Source organism: Carcharodon carcharias, chromosome 5, assembly GCF_017639515.1.
Source record: "Carcharodon carcharias isolate sCarCar2 chromosome 5, sCarCar2.pri, whole genome shotgun sequence".
NCBI lineage: Eukaryota > Metazoa > Chordata > Chondrichthyes > Lamniformes > Lamnidae > Carcharodon > Carcharodon carcharias.
The window spans coordinates 141,364,001-141,386,143 of record NC_054471.1 but is presented as its reverse complement, the minus strand read 5'-3'; the positions used below and the strand labels follow the sequence as shown (position 1 = coordinate 141,386,143).

The 22,143-nt window shown below is 44.5% G+C and overlaps 1 protein-coding gene across 1 annotated transcript in view; it reads right to left on the bottom strand.

Moving 5' to 3' along the window:
• LOC121278014 (calcium and integrin-binding family member 4-like) overlaps positions 1 to 22,143 on the bottom strand; it is a 94,648-nt gene that overhangs the window by 41,095 nt on the left and 31,410 nt on the right. Inside the window, exons 3-4 of the mRNA XM_041188014.1 lie at positions 19,623 to 19,719; positions 9,836 to 9,983 (exon numbers count right to left, since the gene is read on the bottom strand). Of these exons, the coding sequence (XP_041043948.1) occupies positions 9,836 to 9,983; positions 19,623 to 19,719 (245 nt within the window). The remainder of the gene's footprint in view (positions 1 to 9,835; positions 9,984 to 19,622; positions 19,720 to 22,143) is intronic.

The window sequence follows — 22,143 nt, the reverse complement described above, 5'->3', positions numbered from 1 at the left end:
ACATGGGATCTTTGGTGCATGAAAGAACGCAGGGAACCACTTAGGGAATTCCTCCCCACCCGCACTTGGAGCACACAGCGCTTCCGGGTGAGCGTCACGATGAGTGGGCCTTAATTGGCCCACCCATGTAAATGGCGGCACAGACCTGATCGGGGGTGCCAATCAGGTTTGCGCCCGCCCCCGCACAACACCCCCCCCCACCCCCCCCCCCCCCGCCATAAAATTAATATAACAATTGAGATTAAACTTTATATAAGGCAGGATTATGGACATTTTTACATTTTAAGGGCTGATTTTAAGCCTCACTGGCTTGAGAAAAGATTGTGAAATTGAGTCCACAGGCCAATGCTTAGCATGTTGTATTTTGTGGCAAAGAAATTTGTGAGTTAATTTTGAGGCTGTGCTGCTAAGGGACATGAACCTCATTAGAAACTCTAAAATTATGTAATGGATCCCTCAGGATTGATCTATTTGTTGGTTATGCCATTTAAGTTAGTGGACAGGGAATTAGTTGGCAAGTATTGCTGCTTGATTACCATTCAATCTTGGCTTTGCTTCACTCTTAAGTTGAGGATGGGCATTGGGAGCCCCAGTGCACAGCAGGTGAAAGTTTTATGAAGCTATTTAACAGGGCACTTTAAGTGCAGTAGCGGGCGGATAAAATGACGTTTTACCCGCTGGTGCGATGACGGGTTTTCACACTGTATTGTCCCAAACCCGCCACATTATTTAATCATTCACGGGAAACAAGCTGTTTTCATGGTGGGTAGGCTCTCATTTGACCACCTGCCATCGCCTTGCCGCTTCATCACACCAGGCGCCATATTTAAAGTCCAGCCATGTGCACACATCTCAGTACTTCCAACCCACGACTGCTGCAGGGAAGATATCCAAGAAAGGCAAAAAGACTGCAGCCCCCAGGTTCAGCGACATGTCACTAGAATGCCTTTTGGATGATGTGGAGCCCCACTGGGATGTCCTATACTCCTGGCCTGGCCGTAGGATGGGCACCGGCGTGACCAACCAGGCTTGGGAGACAATGGCAACTGTGGTCAGCGCCAATGCCCTTCAGAAGAGGACAGCCAACCGGTGCCACAAGAGGATGAATGACCTCTGTCCATCAGGTTAAGTCACTCTCCTCATCACTCTCAACTCACACACTCACAAACCCATCACACATCCACATGGCCCTCACTCACTGCCGGTTCAAGGGACATCTTGGGCAGAATTTTACGTACTGCGGGCGTGCCTGACCCGATCAGGTGGGAAATCGAGTGAGATGACATCAGGCAAGCATCCTGACGTCATCGCACTCTCATGCGATGTTTTGCTTGCCGGGTGCGCGCAAAAGTTGGAAGCGTGCCGGCCGGCAATTAAGAGGGCAATTAAGCCCATTAACGGCCCACATGTCTACAACTTTTCATGGCCTGTCCAACATTATGGTTGGCGGATGGGTGAATCAGCCAGGTGGCCTTTGCATTTTTTGATGAAACCTCATCCAAAGTTGGGATGAAATCTCTGTTAGGAAATAAAATAAAAAGAAATATCTGGGGATAGCATTTTTGTGAGATATGCTTGCAGGTGCTTGATTGTAATGCATGGATATTTTTTTTTGCAGCTTTATTTTATTATTTGCAGGTCTGCAGCTCCCCGAGTCAGATTTCTGCCTTTAGAGTTATCGTGCAGCTCTCAACCTGTGCTCGCTGTGACGTTGTTGCCCGCCCTCTTCTTGCCCCCACCTCAGTAGCATTGAACTTTTCAGGCCCACCATTCACTCCCTCACACTCACCATCATTGTCCTGTCCATGGGACAGCCCACACATGTCAGGCACACTTATCATCTGGCGTATCAGGTGTCCTGATTACACTTTCTCCATTTCTATCCATGTAGGGCAAGCTGGCACACAACAACAGGGAGAGGTTGCAGACTGGTGGAGGAATGCCTGAAATCAAGGTCCTCATGGAGTTTGAAAACAAAGCCATCCAGCTGGCTGGCCAGGATCTGGATGGGTCCCGTGCTGACGATGAGGTTGGCGCTGGTCTACCAAATGAGGGTCCAGCAGTGCAACATCCATCAAGCAACCAAGGCTGTGAGTGATGTGTCCTGTTTCAGAGGCCATTGCCATGCACTAATTATCTCTCCTTGCTTCCACAGGCATATCTGGGAAACAGCTGACGGAGTCCATGACTCACGGCCTCCAATCAAGCTCCGAAGAAACCTCTGAAGAGGAATCTGGAGGCATCCGCCTGAAGTCCCATCACAGCACTCACCCACACCCTCCATCACGCAGAGACACACACCTTGATGGGACCTAGCTTTAGAGTAGCCTCGCGATCACAATCTAGTGAGCACTTCGCATTGTCTGATCCACAGCATGCGGCGGGCAGGGACTTCCCAGGTCTCTGGCACTCGAAGAACTGCTGGAGGCCAGAAATTTGCTGTGTTTGAGTCAGATGATGATCCTCTGGACTCGGTCATGTCACAGTTGCTGAGCTACAAAGGCAAGCTCACAATCATCAGGAAGGGATGTCCTCTGCAGTCCTCAGATCGCAAGGCACGATGGAGGAGTCTGTCTACCTTCACTCTGAGGTGATAGCGCTAGCATGCCAATGCACCAAAGTCAACACTGGTAGGATGGCAGCCGTCATGGAGACCTTTGTCCAGGATGTCGCTCTTGCATTGCTGTGCGGGCTCAATTCCATCATCAATGCAATAGGTGGCCTCCCATAGTGTGTACGCGAGAGGGGTGCCAGGCAGATTGATCTTATTTCAGCTACCTCTGTTCCTCAAGGCATCAGCCTGGGGCTCCCAGGCTCCCATAGGGAGGAGGGGCCATCCACCCAGATGACTCCGGGAGTGTCCAGCCCATCCGAATCTCTGCTTTCTGTGATCTCAGCAGCTCCAGCTCCACAGGCTGAGGAAGGTGCCACGGCCACACAGCAGGACCCCGAAAGCAGGCTGTGGCCTTCCAAGTCTCGGCCTTCTAGAGGACACCCGCCAAGATCATCACAGACAGGGTGTTGCAGTCAGCAGGCTGCCTCCACCTCCGCTGTGGATGTTCGGGGAGCACCAAGACATAGCAGCAGGGTTAGGAAAGTTAAGATGAATTAGTTACACTGCCTGGACTTGTGCATACTGTTCAGTATTGTCAATAAACTCCCAAGAATGTCTCCCTGCCTATGGCTCTTTGTTCTGATGAGCAGTGTTCTTCTCACTCAGACATGAAACATTACTGCACAAGGTAAAGGCAGGTTGTCTCAGTCCAGGGCCTCTTCCCTGTGCAGCCTTCAGACCAAAGTGATGGTCCGGCCTTACGCTCCTTGGGCACATTACTGAAGATCGATGGTGCTTGTCATTGTTGCCAGAATGTAGTGGGCAGGTGCCACAGAGTTCTGTTGTTCTCTCTGTGTGTTCTCAGCCCCTTTAAGGTGGGACTGGTCCCCATCTCTTCAGCATCTGTGACCACTGAAGGGCAAAGGATCAGATGCTTCTAAAGTTTCATGGCTGCATCTCTATGATATTACCCTGATCACAGAGCACAAGCAAGCTGCGCTCAGCCAGATAGGAGTCAGACATTCTCAGAGGCTAAGTGAAGATCTGTGGAGTGTCCTCACTGCATGTTTTTATCATCCTCCTATAATTGAGCGATTATTAGGGGCCTCCACTGCATCTCCATGACAGGCACATTCTCACAGAGAGTATTCGCGCTGCTATAAGCCAGACTGGAGTCAAAAGTTCACAGATGCAATGTGAGGATCTATGGGGTCACCTCACTGCAGGTCATCATCATCCTCCACAAATCTAGCAGCTATGAGGGCCTCCTGAGTGTGCCTGCCTCGTCTAGCCAGTTGAGGGCCTCATCCCCATCATCATCACCTTCGAGGACCTCCTCACCCTCATCCCCGTCGGCATCCTCCTCATCGGAAGAGACCTTCAGCTCCTCCATCTCCTCCTCAGTCAACTCGTCTCCTCATTGTAGCACCAGGTTGTAAAGGGCGCAGCAGATGATGATGATGCGTGGCACCCTCTGCAGATTGTACTGCAGGGCTCCACCAGACTGGTCCAGACACCAGAATCTCATCCTCAGCATCCCGATGCGTCTGTTCCACCAAGTTGAGAACTGGAGCATAAGCCTTGTTATACCATCGCTCTGCTGCAGTCTGAGGCCGCCACAACGGTGTCATCCAGCAGGGGCAGTGGTCGGGGGGAGGAGGTGATTCCAGTGGGCTGGCCTAAAAATGATATACAGACGTGTTACAATGAGGTTCCCGATGTCCGACGGCAGGAAACACGGCCTGCCATTGGCAGACTGTGCGGACGGTCGCAAACTCAAGCTGCTGTGAAACTGATCATGCTTATTGTCCACTCATGTCATCAAACACGCCCGACTCCAGCGGAGTCAGCCAGCCCAAGTCACAAATGGACCCATGTGAAAACTAATGGGAAGGACCTACAAAAGGCCCACATATGTTGAAGTGCATGTTTTGGGCTCTTTTTGGGTTTTTTTATACATTTACTGGCACTTAGGCTTTCATTTTCTGAAGGCATTCATTATTTGTTTCACAAGAGGCTTGTTAGCAAATTTGGGCATTAGTTATGAGGGGAATAAGAGAGCCTTGGATAGCAAGTTGGTTGATAAATAGGTACAAAAGAATTACGATAAGTTGATATTGTTTAGACAGATGACAAATTAAAAGTGGCTTATGCTGAGGTCAGTGCTGGGATCTCTTTTGTTTTTGGTATATATAGAACTAGATCTTTTGAATTTGGGTATTATGAACACAAATGGTTTGGTAAACAGTATGAAAGTCTGCAAAATATTTCAGAAGTGTAAAACCAGGTTATTAGAAAAGCAGACAGTTGGAGGAAAAATAAGGATGGGAATATATACTTAATGGAAGGGCTGTAAGTGACCAAAGACTTCTTAAGGTTCAAGCGTATACTTCTATGAACGTGTAAGTATATGAATATAAAGCAATACCCAATTCCCTATTTGTCCATCTCTGGAAAAACTGTTCCCCACAGCATATACAATTATATTTTAAGTTGTCAAAAGTCTTCCTTTTAGTTCCCCATTAACCACAATACTGCTGCAGCTGTTGTCCTGGTAAACATTCTTTCTCTTCCAACTCTGATATCCTTGTCCTCAATTAAAATCTTATCTTCTCCTATCCTGGTAACTTTCCCAACTATAGCCCAACCATCACTCCCTTAATTCCAAGGGATGTATCTAGAGCATCTATGGCGCACAAAAGGTTTAACCATTTCTCACTAGATATGGCCAAACCACATCAAGTACCATGAGGTCTGACTATATGCTACCAAGATCACCTACGACTCTAGGATCATTGAGAAGAACAAAAATGGCTCATGGCTTCTTTCTGCTACTCCCAACCACTTCCTTTATTGCCTCTTCTCTGTCCTGTCTCCCCATCCCACTCCAGCAAGGACAAGGAACTATATGGACATCTTTGTTACTAAGAATGTGGCCATCAATGCAGCTACCTCTGCTGAACCCACTGGTTGGAGTTGTACCTAGCACAAAGGAGGATGGTTGTGGTTGTGGTTCCAGGACATTACTACAGGAGTTCCTCAGGGTCGTATTCTTGGTCCAACCATCTTCAGCTGCTTCATCAATGACCTTCCTTCCATCATAAGGTCAGGAGGGGGATGTTCGCTGATGATTGCACAATGTTCAGCACCATGCATTCGAACATATGAAATAGGAACAGAAGTAGGCCATTTGGCCCCTCAAGCCTGCTCTGACATTATATAAGATCATGGATGATTTGTTTGTGTTTGAATTCTATATTCCCATCTACCTCTGATAACCTTTGATTCCCTTGCCTAACAAGAATCTATCTGCCTCTGACTTAAACATATCCAATGACCCTGACTCCACCGCCTTCAGAAGCAGAGAGTTTCAAAGTCACACAACCCTCAGAGAAAAAAAAATTCTGCTCATCTCTGTCCTGAAAGGACACCCCTAATTTTAAAACAGTGCCTCCTAGTTCTGGATTCACCCACCAGAGGAAACATCCTTTCTACATCTACATTGTCAATACTGTTCAGGATCTTATATACTTCAATCAAGTCACCCCTCACTCTTCTAAACTCCAGTGGAAACAAGCCCAGTCTGTCAAACCTTTCCTCATAAGACAACCCTCTCATTCCAGTATCAATCTAGTAACCATCTCCAACGCATTTACATCCTTCCTTAAATAAGGAGACCAAAACTGCACACAAATTTCGAGACGTGGTCTCACCAATGTCCTGTATAACTGAAGCATAGCATCCTTACTTTTTTGTTCAATTCCTCTCATAATAAAGGATAGCATTCCATTAGCCTTCTTAACTACTTCCTGTATCACAATACTAACTTTTTGTGACTCATGCACTAGAACACCTAGATCCATCTGCACCTTGGAATTCTGCAGTATTTCTCCATTTAAATAATACTCTGCCTTTTCATTCTTCCTGCCAAGTGAACAACTTCACATTTTCCTACATTATGCTCCATCTGCCATATTTTTGCCCACTTACTCAACCTATCTATATCTGTCTGCAACCTCCTTATGTCCCATTCACAACATAATTTTCTACCCATCTTTGTGTCATTTGCAAATTGGTCACTGATATAAATTGTAAAAAGTTGAGGCCCCAGAACATATCCCTCTGGGACTCCACTCATCACATCCTGCCAATCAGAAAAGGATCTATTTAAGCACACTCTGTTTTCTGCCAGCCAGCCAAACTTCCATCCATGCTAATATGTTACCCCCTCCACCATGAGCTTTTTTTCTCACAATAACCTTTTATCAAATGCCTTCTGGAAATCCAAGTACATTATGTCTACAGGCTCCCCTTTATCTACAGCGCATGTTACTCCTTCAAAGAACTCCAATAAATTGGTTAAACATGATTTCCCTTTCACAAAGCCATGCTGACTCTTCCTGGTTACCTTGAGTTTCTCTAATTGCCCAGCTATAACCTCCTTCATGATCGATTCTAACAACTTCCCCACAACAGATGTCACACTAACTGGCCTATAGTTTCCTCCCTCCCTTCTTGAATAGAGAGGGGTTATATTTGCTACTTTCCAGTCTGATGAAACCTTTCCAGAATCTAGCAAATTATGGAAAATTAATACCAATGCATCTACTACCTCATTAGCCACCTCTTATAAGACACTAGGATGATGTCCATCTGGACCCAGAGACTTGTCAGCCTGTGGCTCCATCAGTTTGCTCAGTATTGCTTCCCTAATGATTGTAATTTCACCAAGTTCCCCTCTCCCATCACCTCCTGATTTACACCTATTACTGGAATGTTTTATGTATCCTCTATAATGAAGACAGAAGCAAAATACTTGTACATTCCATCAGCCATTTCCTTATTATCAACAACTAACTCCCCACTATCCCTCTGTAGAGATTCAACACTCACTTTACTTACACTTTTCCTTTTTAAATTCCTCTTGCTATCCGTTTTTACATTTCTAGCTAGCTTCCTCTCATACTCTAATTTCTTTCTCCAGATTAACCTTTTAGTCATTCTCTGTCATTCTTTATATTCTGACAATCATCTGACCTGCCACTCAGCTTTGTGCAGTTATATGCTTTTTCCTTAAGTTTGATGCTTTCCTTAACTTCTTTAGTTAACCAGGAATGGTGGGTCCTCCCCTTAGAATTTTTCTTTATAGTCGGAATATACTTTTTCTGAGTATTCTGAAATATCCCTTTAAATGTCCGCCATTGCTTCTCTATTGATTTATCCCCTAGCCTAGTATCTCAGTTCACTTCAACTAGCTCAGCTTTCATACCCACATAGTTGCACTTATTTAAGTTTAAAATAATAGTCTTAGACCCACTCTTCTTCCTTTCAAACTGGATGTAAAATTCATTAAAATTGTGGTCATTGCTACTTAGGGGTGCCTTTACTCTGAGGCTATTAATTAATCCTGTAACATTACACAATACCAAGTCTAATATAACCTGCTCTCTGCTTGGTTTCAGAACGTGCTTCTCTAAAAAACCTATCTTGAAAGTATTCTATGAACTCCTCAGCTATGCTACGACTGCCAGTCTGATTTTTCCAGTTTATGTGCAGATTAAAATCACCCACGATTATTAGCAACTCCTCAGATACTGAAGCAGTCCATGTCCAAATGCAGCAAGACCTGGACAATATCCAGGCTTGGGCTGACAAGTGGCAAGTAACATTCGTGCCACACAAGTGTCATGCAATGACCATCTCCAACAAGAGAGAATCCAACCATTGTCCCTTGATGTTCAAAACCATTACTATCCCCCACTATCAAGATCCTAGGGGTTACCATTGACCAGAAACTGAACTAGACTTGCCATATAGATACTGTGGCTACAAGAGCAGGTCAGAGGCTAGGAATCGTGCGACAAGTAACTCACCTCCTGACTCCCTGAAGCCTATCCACCATCTACAAAGCACAAGTCAGGAGTGTAATGGAATACTGCCCACTTGCCTGGGTGAGTGCAGCTCCAACAACACTGAAGAAACTGGACATGGTCCAGGACAAAGCAGTCCTCTTGATTGGCACCACATCCAGAAACACTCACTCCCTCCACCAATGACCGCAGAGTAACAGCAGTGTGTACCATCTACAAGATGCACTGCAGAAATTCACCAAGGTTCCTTAGACAGCACCTTCCAAACCCATGACCACTATAACCTAGAAGGACAAGGGCAGCAGATAGATGGGAACACCACCATCTGGAAGTTCCCCTCCAAGTCACTCACCATCCTGACTTGGAAATATATCGCCATTCCTTCACTGTCACTGGGTCAAAATCCTGGAACTATCTTCCTAACAGCACTGTGGGTGTACCTACACCACATGGTCTGCAGTGGTCCATGAAGGCAGCTCACCACCACCTTCTGAAGGGCAACTAGGGAATAAATGCTGGCCCAGCCAGCGAAGCCAACATCTCATGAATGGATTAAAAAAAATACTAATAAACCCTACTAATAGTAATAAACCTTACTTAAAAATAAAGGATAAGACTCAACAATTATTCCCTTCTGTTGGCATCAATTAAATACTTAAAATTTTTAACACTTAGGCCTGAATCTTCCAGTTGGCGTGCAGGGGTGGTTGGTGGGCAGGTGAAGAGCCCAGGAGGCCTTCACATTTATCATGAAACCTCAGTCACGGGTGGAATGAGATTTCATGAAGGCTTTATAAATTAAATAAAAATTTTTATTAAAATTCATTGACATGTTCCAGCTCAGGTCTGAATAATTTTTTTTCTTTATTTCAATTCTTCAAAGTAATCTCCCTGAGGCAGCTCTGTGCCTCAGTAAAGAGCGCAGGCTCCGACTCTCCCTCCTCCCCCTGCCTGCACAGGGAGCACTCAGCACTTCCAGGCGCGCGTCACGCTGGACTGGCCTTAATTGGCCCACTCATGTAAAATACCGGCATGCAGCTGATTGTGGGCGGCAATTGGCTGCACGCTTGCCCATGCCTGCTCTCACCCAGCCCGCCCGACGGGGAGAAAATTCTCCCCTTAATTTCCCGGCTGCTTAGACTCAATCCCTAATTTTGAGGAAGGGGAAAACAGTAAAAACACTCACCAGCCAATCCACCTCACCGCTCTGGGAAGAATACGTATATTATATATTTAACCCCAATATGAATTAAGCTTGGCATAATCCTTCTTCCTCAATCAAAATATAAATTGTAGTGATTTCCTCTCAAGTATCAACTTATTCTTTTTGTTAAATGGTTGGACTTTTATGCTCAATATTGGCTATACTTAATTTTGATCAAAAAAAGTATTTTAATGGTGAAAAACATACCATAAATTCGAAAGGCATAGTCTGCTTTTACAGAAAGCGATGCATTTTCACTAAAGGCTGACATCATTTCCAGGAATTCATCAAATGAAAATAATCCGTCTTCATTCCAACTAAACACCTTACATATTTGGTCTCTAAATGGATTCACCTGTTTCAGAACACAGATGAGCGACATTAACTGTAAATAAGGGTTAGATACTAAAATATTGCTCATGGTTATTAATAGCTATATTTTCTTCTTCCAGGAGTGCCAAACTCTCACATTTTCTTTCATCTCAATGATGACCAAACAAAATTTGACTTTCTTCCACTTGGTGGGTTGTGGTAAATAAATTTGCAATTATTAACAATTAGTCTCTTCAGTTCCAACACACTTAACGACTCTTTGTTAGGTCATTTTTTACTTTGAGTTTTTGCACTGAAGGAAGCAATCAACTATTAGGGCATGCAAATCTATTGTTTTCATGTTGATATCTTGGCTGCTGCTAGGGAAATCTGGCCCAGTTAGCTTTCTGGAAGTAGATATTTGTCAAGGTGACAAAAGACCAGACTTATTATATCACACAATTCCATTGCACCTCTGACATGCACATGAGGCTGGGCTCATCAGTTCTACTCATCTACCCATATCATCCACACAGAGTCCTTTTGTGAGGGACTGACTGCAGCATTTTGCACAGAGCCACATTCTCCCAAGGTAGAATGCAGAGTGCCAATGCCATGCAAGCTGTGAACACACAGATTAGAAGCAGACTCCTCCATACTCAGCCATAGCATTGAAGCCTCTTGACAGCCTATCAAATGAATTACATAACTCCTTGTGTGATGCCAACGGTTCTCTTTTCAGGGCTGTGCACCTCTATCCACATCTATAGCCTCCTCGGCAGAACTGGGAGGAGGCCTCATCCTCTGGCAAGCTGTCCTAGGATGTGCCTATTGCTGCTCATTAGTACTGGGTTAATTTCGGCACATGTGTTAATTTCAGCATGTGCAGGCCCTTCTGTCTCACTATTTAACCTATATAGACTGCCAGTGTCTGATCTCGTTTTAACAGCATGTGACAATGAATCCTCAGGAGGTCTGTCCTTCTCTGAGGTGCCTACTGCAGAAAATTCTTGCTGCTCAGAAGGACCTAGAAGAAAAAGAGACTATAGTTAGGGTGGCAGATTGAAGCTGGACATTTGCAGGTAACGATCTTGAGAATAGGACTTGAAGTTCTGGTATTTGCTGTATACGTGGTGAGGTGTTGATGGTTATAAGTAATATACAAACACTCTACTTAGCTAGAGCACCAGTTTCACTTTCCCCAAGGTTGCTGGCTCTGCCTGAGTCAATAATCTTCAGGACATTCTGCTGTGCTTTAGTGAAAATGATAATGTTGCCAACTCCTCTGCAGCCTTGTTTTTTTCCTTCCTGTTATGTGTGATCCTGTTCTCCTGAAAGAGTGAGAGAGTTGTTGAAAGGTGTGTGTATATCGTGTATAGCGAGAAATGGAGAAAAGTGAAAGATTAAAGCAAGATGAAATGAGGATGAGGAGTTGATGAATGTAAAGCCAAATTTGAGGAATGTGGTGAGAAGAGTTGGCGGCTATTCAAGCGATAGTATGTTAGAAGAGAATGTGTGGTGTAAATAAAGGTAAGGAAGAAGAGAGTTTGGCGGGCGTGAGAAAAATAGGTGTTACAGTTTGCATTGTGATTGTATGCAGAAAGATGTGATGGAGGGGAGTAGGAGGTGACAGGAATGTTATGAAGTACTGTTGAGAGGTTGAAGTGGTGAAGAGCTGAGCTCACCCTGGCTGCTCATTGAATCGAGATCCAGAGGGTGATGCTGGTGGCACTGACTTTTTCAGCCATGTCTGTCCAGGCAGGCTTTCTTATGGCCTTGGGATTCCTCTTGTGGCTTTTGGGGAAGTTTCTCCCTCCTTACCCTCACATGCTTCACCAGGACATTCAGCAAAGCATCAGAAAAGTGGAGGACAGCCCTTCAACTCATCTCTGTAGGTAAAATGAGTCCTCAAAATGTCCAAAGAAAAATCCAAGCAGGGGATACAATCTTGCTTTAAGACCCATTTTAATTGGGCCTTAAGAGTCATAGCAATTGTGCACATCGTAAGACTGAGCACCCTGATTCTCAAAGCTACCAGGAGGAAAACCCTCAATCATATTAAAATGAGGCACAGGAGTTAAAGTAAAAGCAAAATACTGAGGATGTTGGAAATCGGAAATAAAAACAGAAAATGCTGGAAAATCTCAGCAGATCTGGCAGCATCTGTGGTGAGAGAAACAGAGTTAACATTTTGAGTCCTTATGACTCTTCTTTAGAGTTGAAGAGAGGTAAAATGTGATGGATTTTATGGAAGAGAGGGAGTAGAGTAAGTGGGTTAAAATAGAAGGTAAGGGATAGGTGGGAGTTCAGGAGAGACATGAGAAAAATGTCATGGACACAAGACAAAGGGAGTGGTAATGATAGTGTTAAAGACTAAGGCAGGTGCTAATAGTGGCATAAAGGTCAGATAGCAGCATGTGTTAACAGCAGAACAAGGGTCAGTGTTCTCTGAAAGCAAAACATATGTACAAGTTACAGACTGGCTCTTTGTGGGGAGGGGGTTGAACAAGAATATATATATCAAAATGGAGGACAGAGTTCATGGTCTGAGGTTGTTGAACTCAGTATTGTGTCCAGAAGGCTGTAAAGTGCCTAATCAGAAGATGAGCTGCTGTTCCTCCAGTTTGTGTCAGGCTTCACTGGAACACTGTAGCAGGCCAAGGACAGGAATGTGGGCATGATAGCAAGTTGTGAATTAAAAAGGCAAGTGATAGGTAGGTCAGGGTCATGCATGAGGACTGAGTGAAGGTGTTCCGCAAAGCAATCACCCAGTCTGCGTTTAGTCTTCCCAATGTAGAGGAGACCGCATTGTGACCTATGAATGCAGTAGACTAAATCAAAAGAAATGCAAGTGAATTGCTGCTTCACCTGGAAGGAGTGTTTGGAGCCTTGGATAGTGAGGAGATAGGAGGTAAAGGGGCAGATGTTACACTTCCTGTGATTTCATGAGAGGGTGCTATGGAAAGAGGATGAGGTGTTGGGGGTGACAAAGGAATGAACCAGGGTGTCACAGAGGAAACAGTCCCTATGGAATGTTGACAGGGGAGATGAGGGAAAGATGTGTTTCGTGTTATAACAGGAGTTAAAGTGCCTGGGCTACTTGCTGAAAAGATACTAGGAGCTGGCCACCTGCTTCTCAACCTCAAGCTGATTCACGAACTAATTTAAAATCGGGGCTACAGTGAAAGTATTGCAAAGCAGACTAAGCATACTTAGAGCACATGTAAATCTTTTATGTCTGATAAATAGGGTTGCTGAACAACTCCACTGGATAATGATACATTAGCAAAATGGAGACCTGGCTTAACCAAGGGCAGAAATGGGAACTTGGCTACAAAGCTTTCAGGAGCACTAAAAAGGGGGAAAAAAAAGGCAGAGATGACAGCATTGTTCAAACAAGCTGTCACAGGTTGTAAAGTGACTTGTAAAGTCAAAAATGCTTGAGACTCAAAAACAAGCGGGCAAAATTTTCATGTCCCAAAAAGATTGGAAATGTGTGCGGGTTGAACAAAAAACAATTCTGCAGGTCTGCAATTTTGAATTTCCGATTGGAATAGTAACCCACAGAAACTTCCCATTGGCGCGAAGAGTTCTGATCAGGTTCAGGTTGTGAGCCTGCAGGCACGTCTTCTGACATCGGGGTTACCATTGACAGCCCTAGGTGAAACTTGTTCTTCATGCCCCCAGTATTTTTCTTGGGTCAGGCGGGTTTTGGGAAGCTTCTGAAAATCCACCTTGTTTGACAGTTTGTGAATCTGGGGGAAGCCTGCTGAGGAGTTGGGAAAATTCTGACAGGTAAGTGTTACATGGTTTGGCAGCTTCAAATATCATTATTAGATTATGTATTATAAGTTAGATGTATTTTTACTGCAGTTATTGATTTATAGCGCTCTGTTGTGCAAAGGACCATTACATTGATCAGCATTGTGTAAGTGTTGAGATGCATTAGAGTACTTTTCCGATTGGGAAACATTTTATTTATGCATTCAAAGTTTGGGAACTCTAGCATCATGATCTGAAGTAATTTAAATGTCCACAGCCCTTTAAATTTTGGGAAAATAAACTGGTCTGCAGTTTTCACTTAGAGAAAAAAATAGAGCCCTGCTCCTGGATTGCTTTGATTGACAAGACATCTCTTGTAGCATAGAAAAAAAATGGGCCATCTGTTTTTTGCAGTTTCAATAGGCCCCATTGTTTGCATTTCCAAGAGTTTGTTTTAACAGCTGGGGCCATTATGATGAGTGTGGGCAGAGGTGACAGACTCAGGTTTCTTAAGTCAGGAATTGACCTGACTCGCATTTCCTGAGCCCAACACGAAAATCCAGCCCAAAGTCTATTTGTTTAGAATTAAACAGAAGCTATTATGATGCTGGATGTATATGATGGGTCACAAAATATTGGAAAGAAGATGGAAAAGCAAATCTACAAGCAAATTTCAGAAAGGCGTCAAAATGATAGAGAAGGGATAATGGAGGTCTTGAATTATTCTAAAATATACTGGGGAAAACAGTGTAAAGGGCATGAAGGGGAAGGAATTCTGAAATGTGTACCAGAGAACATTCTGTTTCTTAGCCAATTTTATATCTATGTTGCCACTGCCCCTTTAATCTCATGGGCTTCAATATTGCTAACAAGTCCTTTATACTATACAATTTCTTTTGAAAGGTCAAATACACATCAACCCTACCACTCACATTAACCTTCTCTATTAGTTTATCAAACAACTAGTTTATCAAGTTTGTTAGCCATATTTTTCCTTTAACAAATCCATGCTAGCTGTAATTTGTTAGCTCATGTTTTCCAAATGGCAATTAATTTTGCCTCAGATTATGATCTCTGGAAGATTCCCTACCAACTATTTTAGCCTGACTAGCCTATTGTTACTGAATTTATTCCCTCTCCTCTAGTTTTGGACAGGGGTATAATATTTCCAATTCCAGTCCTCTGGCACCACTCCAAGGAGGAAAAGCTACTGCAATTTTCATCAGTACTAGGATTGCTTAGGATGCATTCCAGCTGGACCTGCTGATTTTTCAGCTTGGACTTTTTATTCCCACCAGGGGAAGGACTGGAGGTGGGTGGACAATGAAAATAACAACGCCAGCTAGCATGCTGGTTTTCTGTCACCATTCCTGATGCCAGCGAGTTCCATCAGAGTGGAGGGTGACCAGCTCTGTGAACCTACCTGATTTGCAAAGTTCAATTAAGGGAGTTAAGGAGCTCATCGTGAGCTTTTAAAGACCACGTGCAGATTTTGATTCGGGTGCACTCGCAGCACATTGGGTTGGGGGCAGACCAGGTGCATGGAGGTGGAAACGCAGCTGGGAGCCAGTCACAGCCATACCAAGAAATTAGGTGGACTCATGAAAGGGAGAACAGCTGAGAGGGACACTCAGTCATTGGCACAAATGCACCATCAGGTATACACAGGTTGCAGCGGGAGTTGTCACGAAGCACTCAGGCAGTGCAGGGTGTCATCACCTTGCTGGCAGCTTGGAGCATAAGAGGAGGAGGCAAAGGTTCCAGATACAAGTGGAAGTCCAACTGAGTGCAAGAAGGTCACAGCTGGCAATGGGAGCATGATTCTCAGATTATTTCAGGTCTAGTGGCAATCCGGAGCAACATCCTTCACTGCAAGGGCAGAGCCCTGGGCATGAGGAAGGCCAAGGAGAGGAACAAAGGTTAGGATTTCAATGGAGTCCATGTCCCTCAGAGGGCTTGGCTCTTGAAGATGGCAATTTGCTAGATCGACACAACTAATTGAAGAAGTGGAGTTGCAGGATGTGGAAGAGAAGGGGTAAGATGCAGGATACAAAGGTGCCCCAACTGTACAGGGAGGTGGCTGTGGCAGCATCATGGGGCCTGGCTTCACAGATGGTCTCTAAATCAAAAGGGGTCAAGGAGGCCAATGATATCGATGCCACATGAGGGGAGGCACCGTCATCGTCCTCAGTGACTGCCTCAACCCATGACTAGCATTCCAGATAACTGGAGGGGCCCACCAGCTGGGGCGCAACTGGCACTCCAAACCTCTCTCTACCGCCAAAACCACTGACTGTTACAAATGCTATAGAGTGTGCCATGATTTCTGTGAATGTCAGTGCACAGTTCCTGCATGCACTCCATGTGATGTCACATATCTATGAGCTTGACCGTTCTCTCAATGGAAGCAGAACAACATAAAAAACTCAAGCAGGAGTAGACCATATAGCTCATTGAGCTCATTCTGCCATGCAATACAATCATGGATGATCCTTGGCTTCAAATCTACTTTCCTGCGCACTGCACATATCACTTGATTCCCTGAGAGACCAAAGCTCTATCTCAGCCTTAAATATATTCAATGATGGAGGATTCACAACCCTCTGAGGTAGAGAATTCCAAAGATTCCTAACCCTCAATTCTCCTCATCTCAGTCCTAAATGATCATTTCCTTATCCTTAGACTGTGCCCCTGTGTTCTAGATTCCCCTGAGTAGAGGAGCTCATGCACTCAAAGCTCTGAGCCATGGTGGCAGATATGAGCTGAACAGAGTCCTCCATTCTCAGTCCATGACTCGTACTACCTCAGGCTACCCTGACATATTGGAACACATGTGTTACTGCTGGTCCAGATAGTGCATCCTTTCCTGTGACTGCCAAGACTCTTCATCTGTGCCCAGCTGAGCAGAGCTGTGCCTGTTCTCCATCCTCTGAGGGGACTGCCCACAGCTGCTTCTGCCTCTGTCACCTTTACCTGTTTATCTACAACATACTTATCAACCAGTGCCACCTTATCTATGTGTGTGTGAGGACCCACCAAGGTGACTGTATCTGAGCTGGTGGAGGTTGCACTGTAAGTTGTGGCTGTGATTGTTCTGATGTCCCTGCAGAGCTTGGCCCGGTGCAGACACAGGAATCTGTTTTTCACCCATGATGTTTGAACTTGTGGGAGGCACAAGAAGAGACCATAAGAAGCCCTGAAGAGTAGAAACCTCTGCAGTGCTGAGGCTTCTCAATGCAGCTGAGACTTCAGCATGCTGTCGGGCCTTGCTACCAGCTCCATCAGGCTCCATTAAATTCCATCAGTGTCTCTCTCTTCTGCTTCTTTATGTCTCTTTGTCCCTTTTCTGCCACTTTTCTCCTCTTAACTCTTCTTTTTGCTATTGATCTAGTACACTAAAATTCTCTGAACTTGAATAAGTCAGGTGTATCCCAAAGAGGAAAGTGCATGCAGAGTTTGAAGGCATCTTAGGTGTATATTGACAAAGCCAACATTTAGCCACCCACCCACCCCACCCCACTTCTTCCCCCACATCCGTCCCATCCCATCCCTTTCCCACGTCCCAGCTCAATAAAACCAGCTACATCTGTCTAGCTTACTAGTAGAGATTACTGGTAAACTTCCTGCTACTTGTCCAGTTAGGACCACCCAAATGGTTGGAACATGGGTGAACAGGGTTACCTGGAGGTGAAAAGAAAGAACTAAGGCCCTCTCTTATAGCTCTTCCCCAGAACAGGACTAGCTGGTCAATCATCAACACGGCTGTAGAATACTGCAAATGGGCCGCTGGAAAATGACGCTGGAGAAGTAGTAGTGGGGAACAAAGAAATGACGGAGGAACTGAATAGATACTTTGAGTCAGTCTTCACAGTGGAAGACACAAGTAACATCCCCAAAATTCAAGAGAGTCGGGGGCAGAAGTGAGTATGGTGGCCATTCCCAAGGAGAAGGTGCTAGGAAAACTGAGAGGTCTGAAGGTGGATAAATCACCTGGACCAGATGGATTACACCCCAGAGTTCTGAAGGAGATAGCTGAAGAGATAGTAGAGGCATTAGTGGTGATCTTTCAGGAATCACTGGAGTCAGGGAGGGTCCCAGAGGACTGGAAAATCACTAATGTAACCCCCCTGTTTAAGAAGGGAGTGAGGCAAAAGACGGGAAATTACAGGCCTATTAGCCTGACCTCGGTCGTTGGTAAGATTTTAGAGTCCGTTATTAAGGATGAGATTTCGGAATACTTGGAAGTGCATGGTAGAATAGGGCAAAGTCAGCATGGTTTCATCAAGGGGAGGTCATGCCTGACAAATCCTTTAGAATTCTTTGAGGAGGTAACGAGTAGATTAGACAAAGGAGAGCCAATGGATGTTATTTACTTGGACTTCGAGAAGGCCTTTGACAAGGTGCCGCACAGGAGGCTGCTCAGTAAGATAAGAGCCCATGGTGTTAGAGGCAATGTACTAGCATGACTAGAAGATTGGCTGTCTGGCAGGAGGCAGAGAGTGGGGATAAGGGGGTCCTTCTCACGATGGCCGCTGGTGACTAGTGGAATTCCGCAGGGGTCAGTGTTGGGACCACAACTTTTCACTTTATACATTAATGATCTAGATGAAGGAAATGAGGGCATTCTGGCTAAGTTTGCAGATGATACAAAGATAGGTGGAGGGACAGGTAGTATTGAGGAGGCGGGAAGGCTGCAGAAGGATTTGGACAGGATAGGAGAATGGGCAAAGAAGTGGCAGATGGAATACAATGTGGGGAAGCGTGAGGTCATGCACTTTGGTAGGAAGAATAGAGGCATAGACTATTTTCTAAATGGGGAGAGAATTCAGAAATCTGGAGTGCAAAGGTACTTGGGAGTCCTAGTCCAGGATTCTCTTAAGCTTAACTTGCAGCTGAGTCGATAGTTAGGAAGGTAAATGCAATGTTGGTATTTATTTCGAGAGGACTAAAATATAAAAGCAGGGATGTGCTGCTGAGGCTTTATAAGGCTCTGGTCAGACCATATTTAGAATACTGTGAGCAATTTTGGGCCCTATATCTCAGGAAGGATGTGCTGGCCTTGGAGAGGGTCCAGAGGAGATTCACGAGAACGATCCCAGGAATGAAAGGCTTAACATATGAAGAACGTTTGAGGACTCTGGGTCTATACTCGATGGAGTTTAGAAGGATGAAGGGGGATCTGATTGAAACTTACAGAATACTGAAAGGCCTGGATAGAGTGGACATGGGGAAGATGTTTCCATTAGTAGGAGAGACTAGGACCCGAGGGCACAGCCTCAGAGTAAAGGGAAGACCTTTTAGAACAGAGATGAAGAGAAACTTCTTTAGCCAGAGGGTGGTGAATCTATGGAATCCATTGCCACAGAAGGCTGTGAAGGCCAGGTCACTGAGTGTATTTAAGACCGAGATAGATAGGTTCTTGATTGGTAAGGGGAGCAAAGGTTACAGGAAGAAGGTGGGAGAATAGGGTTGAGAAACTTATCAGCCATGATTGAATGGCGGAGCAGAATCGATGAACCGAATGGCCTAATTTCTGCTCCTATGTCTTATGGTCAAATATGTCTGGTTCTGGTGTCAAATTACAAGTTAATCACAGAGGGTTGACTGTATTCTGCATTTCCACCAGCAGATGTCATTATGGAGTCAACCCAATGCTAAAAGGACGCTGCTTATTTCCTGAACATTAGTCGATAACTGACAAGCAGGGTTTGATCACCTCCTAAATAGACAGCAGGTACTAGGACCTTCTTACACTCATTGCTTAAGACACACAGCTAAACTTAAAATATGAAAATGCATTTACCTCCTTGGTCCAGCAAGCTTCCATATTACATACAAACTAGTAGAAAGACAACTTGAATAACAAGATAGGCATTCCAATGCTGGACACTTTACAGTTAACAGATCCTTCCACACACACCTTTATTGCTGGAATACTGCTGACCTGTTCCGATGTGATAACATGTGTTTTGAAGTCAGTTACTTCACCAGCCAACTGAATAAATTTTTGGCGAACACTGAAACATAAAATACATTTTTATGATAAATTTGTTAACTGGAGTATGAGAATACAATCACAGATTTTTTTTTACTCCCAATTTTCTCCAATGAAGCATTTCCCTATATTAAAACAGTAACAACACTATAAAAGCACTTTGAAACACTTGAGGTTGAGAGAGACACTGTGTGGAATTTTATTTTAACTGACCCACAGAGCGGGGAGGCTCTTTTTTAATTATTCATTCATGGGATGTGGGCTTCACTGGCTGGGCCAGCACTTATTGCCCAACTCTAGTTGCCCTTGAGAAGGTGGTGATGAGCTGTCTTCTTGAACCGCAGTAGTCCACTGGTGTAGGTACACCCACAGTGCTGTTAGGAAGGGAGTTCCAGATTGTGGGTTGGGAACCTGCTTATTCCATCAGTGAGCTTTGCAATTGGCATTAGCATCTTGCCTCTGGTTATCCCAACCAATTAGAGAGGGTCAGCAAGATAAGGGACTGAATCTATAATGGAAAGATCTGTGGTTAAAGCCTGAGCCCCCTGACGCACTGGTGCTCACAAATGTTGAGAGAACTGATCTCCTATCCATAGGCCCTGTGTTGGGAGTCTCGCCTCCTTTGAGCTGGATCTCTGAGTCCAACCCCTCTGTCCTGTAGAGCGACATGTGGCTGAAAAGACAGCTGGTGCTGCTGCTCCTTTAGTTGCATCAGAGGTGCAAGTTAGAACTGCATAAGCTCTTCTCATGCCACAGTGAAGGCTGACAGCAGAGAAGTGCAGATCAAGATGAGTGAAGTCTAAGGAAGGTGAATGGTTTCAAAGAAGTTGCAAATCAGCGTCAAGCAGGAAGAGTACACTGTCAGAAGAACTGCTGTAAGCACCAGTCTCTCACCTAGGTATAGTCACAGCTGTTTAGTTGCTCAGTTTGAAGGCTTCCCAGCCTGTCAGTTACGTTGAAAAAGCACTTCCTGCTCTTGCCTGGTTGATCCTGGCAAACTCCACAAAGTTTGAGAAACCTGTGCTCTGGCTGTTCAACAAGGCTGAATGCTGGATTAAATCCTCAGATAATTGCATCTTTGAATATTTTAATTACTTACCCGACAGATTCACAGGTGTTTCCCGCTCACCTACAAATCCACCCAGGTTGAACCAGGAAGTGGGCGGGACCCAACACACTACTTTAAAGATTTAAACACCACCCCCTCCACACCCAAATATGCCTCCCCTTGGCAGTTAAAATTACTTACTGTGTAAAAGATACATGTTTATTTCAGACTTACTAGGGTACAATTTCAGAACACCAGAAATGCTCTGGTACACCACTCAACATGACTTTTCTTCACAAAGTAACCAAGACAGTGTCAGGGTGTTATTTAGCCACAGAGGTATCATAGCTGAGTCTAATCACATCCTCAACTGATGTCCACATATATAGGCATTTTTCAACAGGAAATCAGGACACAGAGATCAATAGCCTGAATTTCCTTTCTGAGCCCAGGGGTTGGGTTAATTGTAGAATTTCAAGTGCTATCCTGACTGAGTTCCACTAAACCAGCATAGATCTAGAATCAATTCTGAGATCTTTTCATGTGTTGTAGTGCTACAATAGACACTGTCTATCTAGCTAGAGAGCTTTTATAAAAGTAGGCAAGGATTTGGTATGAAATTTAAATACAAACATTTAGTTTTGATAAAGTTGGTAAATTTTCAAGAGAATTCCACATGAAAGACTATGCATAAACTTAAGGAAAATGATATTCTAGATTAAATTTGAAAGTGAATAAGTGGTGCTCTCTAACAAACTGAGTATTTCCAGCATTTTCTGTTTTGATTTCAGATATCCAATATCGTGGTATTTTGTATCTTTTAATATTCCTCTTTCCAAGCAATTAATTCCATTAAAATAATTTATTGACTCTGGTGCAGCAAATTTGTAACTTTTTTTTATTCTTTCACAGGATGTGGGTGTTGTTGGCTAGGCCAGCATTTGTTGCCTTTGGTTGCCCCTAAGAAGGTGGTGGCGAGCCACCTATGCAAAGAAATCTTTTCTAACATCCCCATTATTTTTGTTTTGTGATTGTCTTAATATGATGCCCTCCCATTAACTCCTCATTTACTAGTGGAAACAATAGACATGATACCTGCAACAAACAGAGAGAGTGCATGTGAGGCTGAAAAACTTCACAAAGCCAGGAGGCAGGCGGGAAGGAACACTGGCAGCTGGAGACCTTTGGGGATAATCCCCAGTATATTGAAGGGGGGAGGGATGTGTGATCAGGAGGCCTGCGGGAAGTTGACAATTGGAGCAGGCTGAATACTTCCTTCAGGAGCCCAGGGTGAGCATTACTGTTCCTCCCAGCGCACAAGGAGTGCTGAAGAAGGCTCTTACCTTGGGGAGGCCTCCATTTCACAGCCAGGTTTTCCAATCTCTAGGAAACCCATGC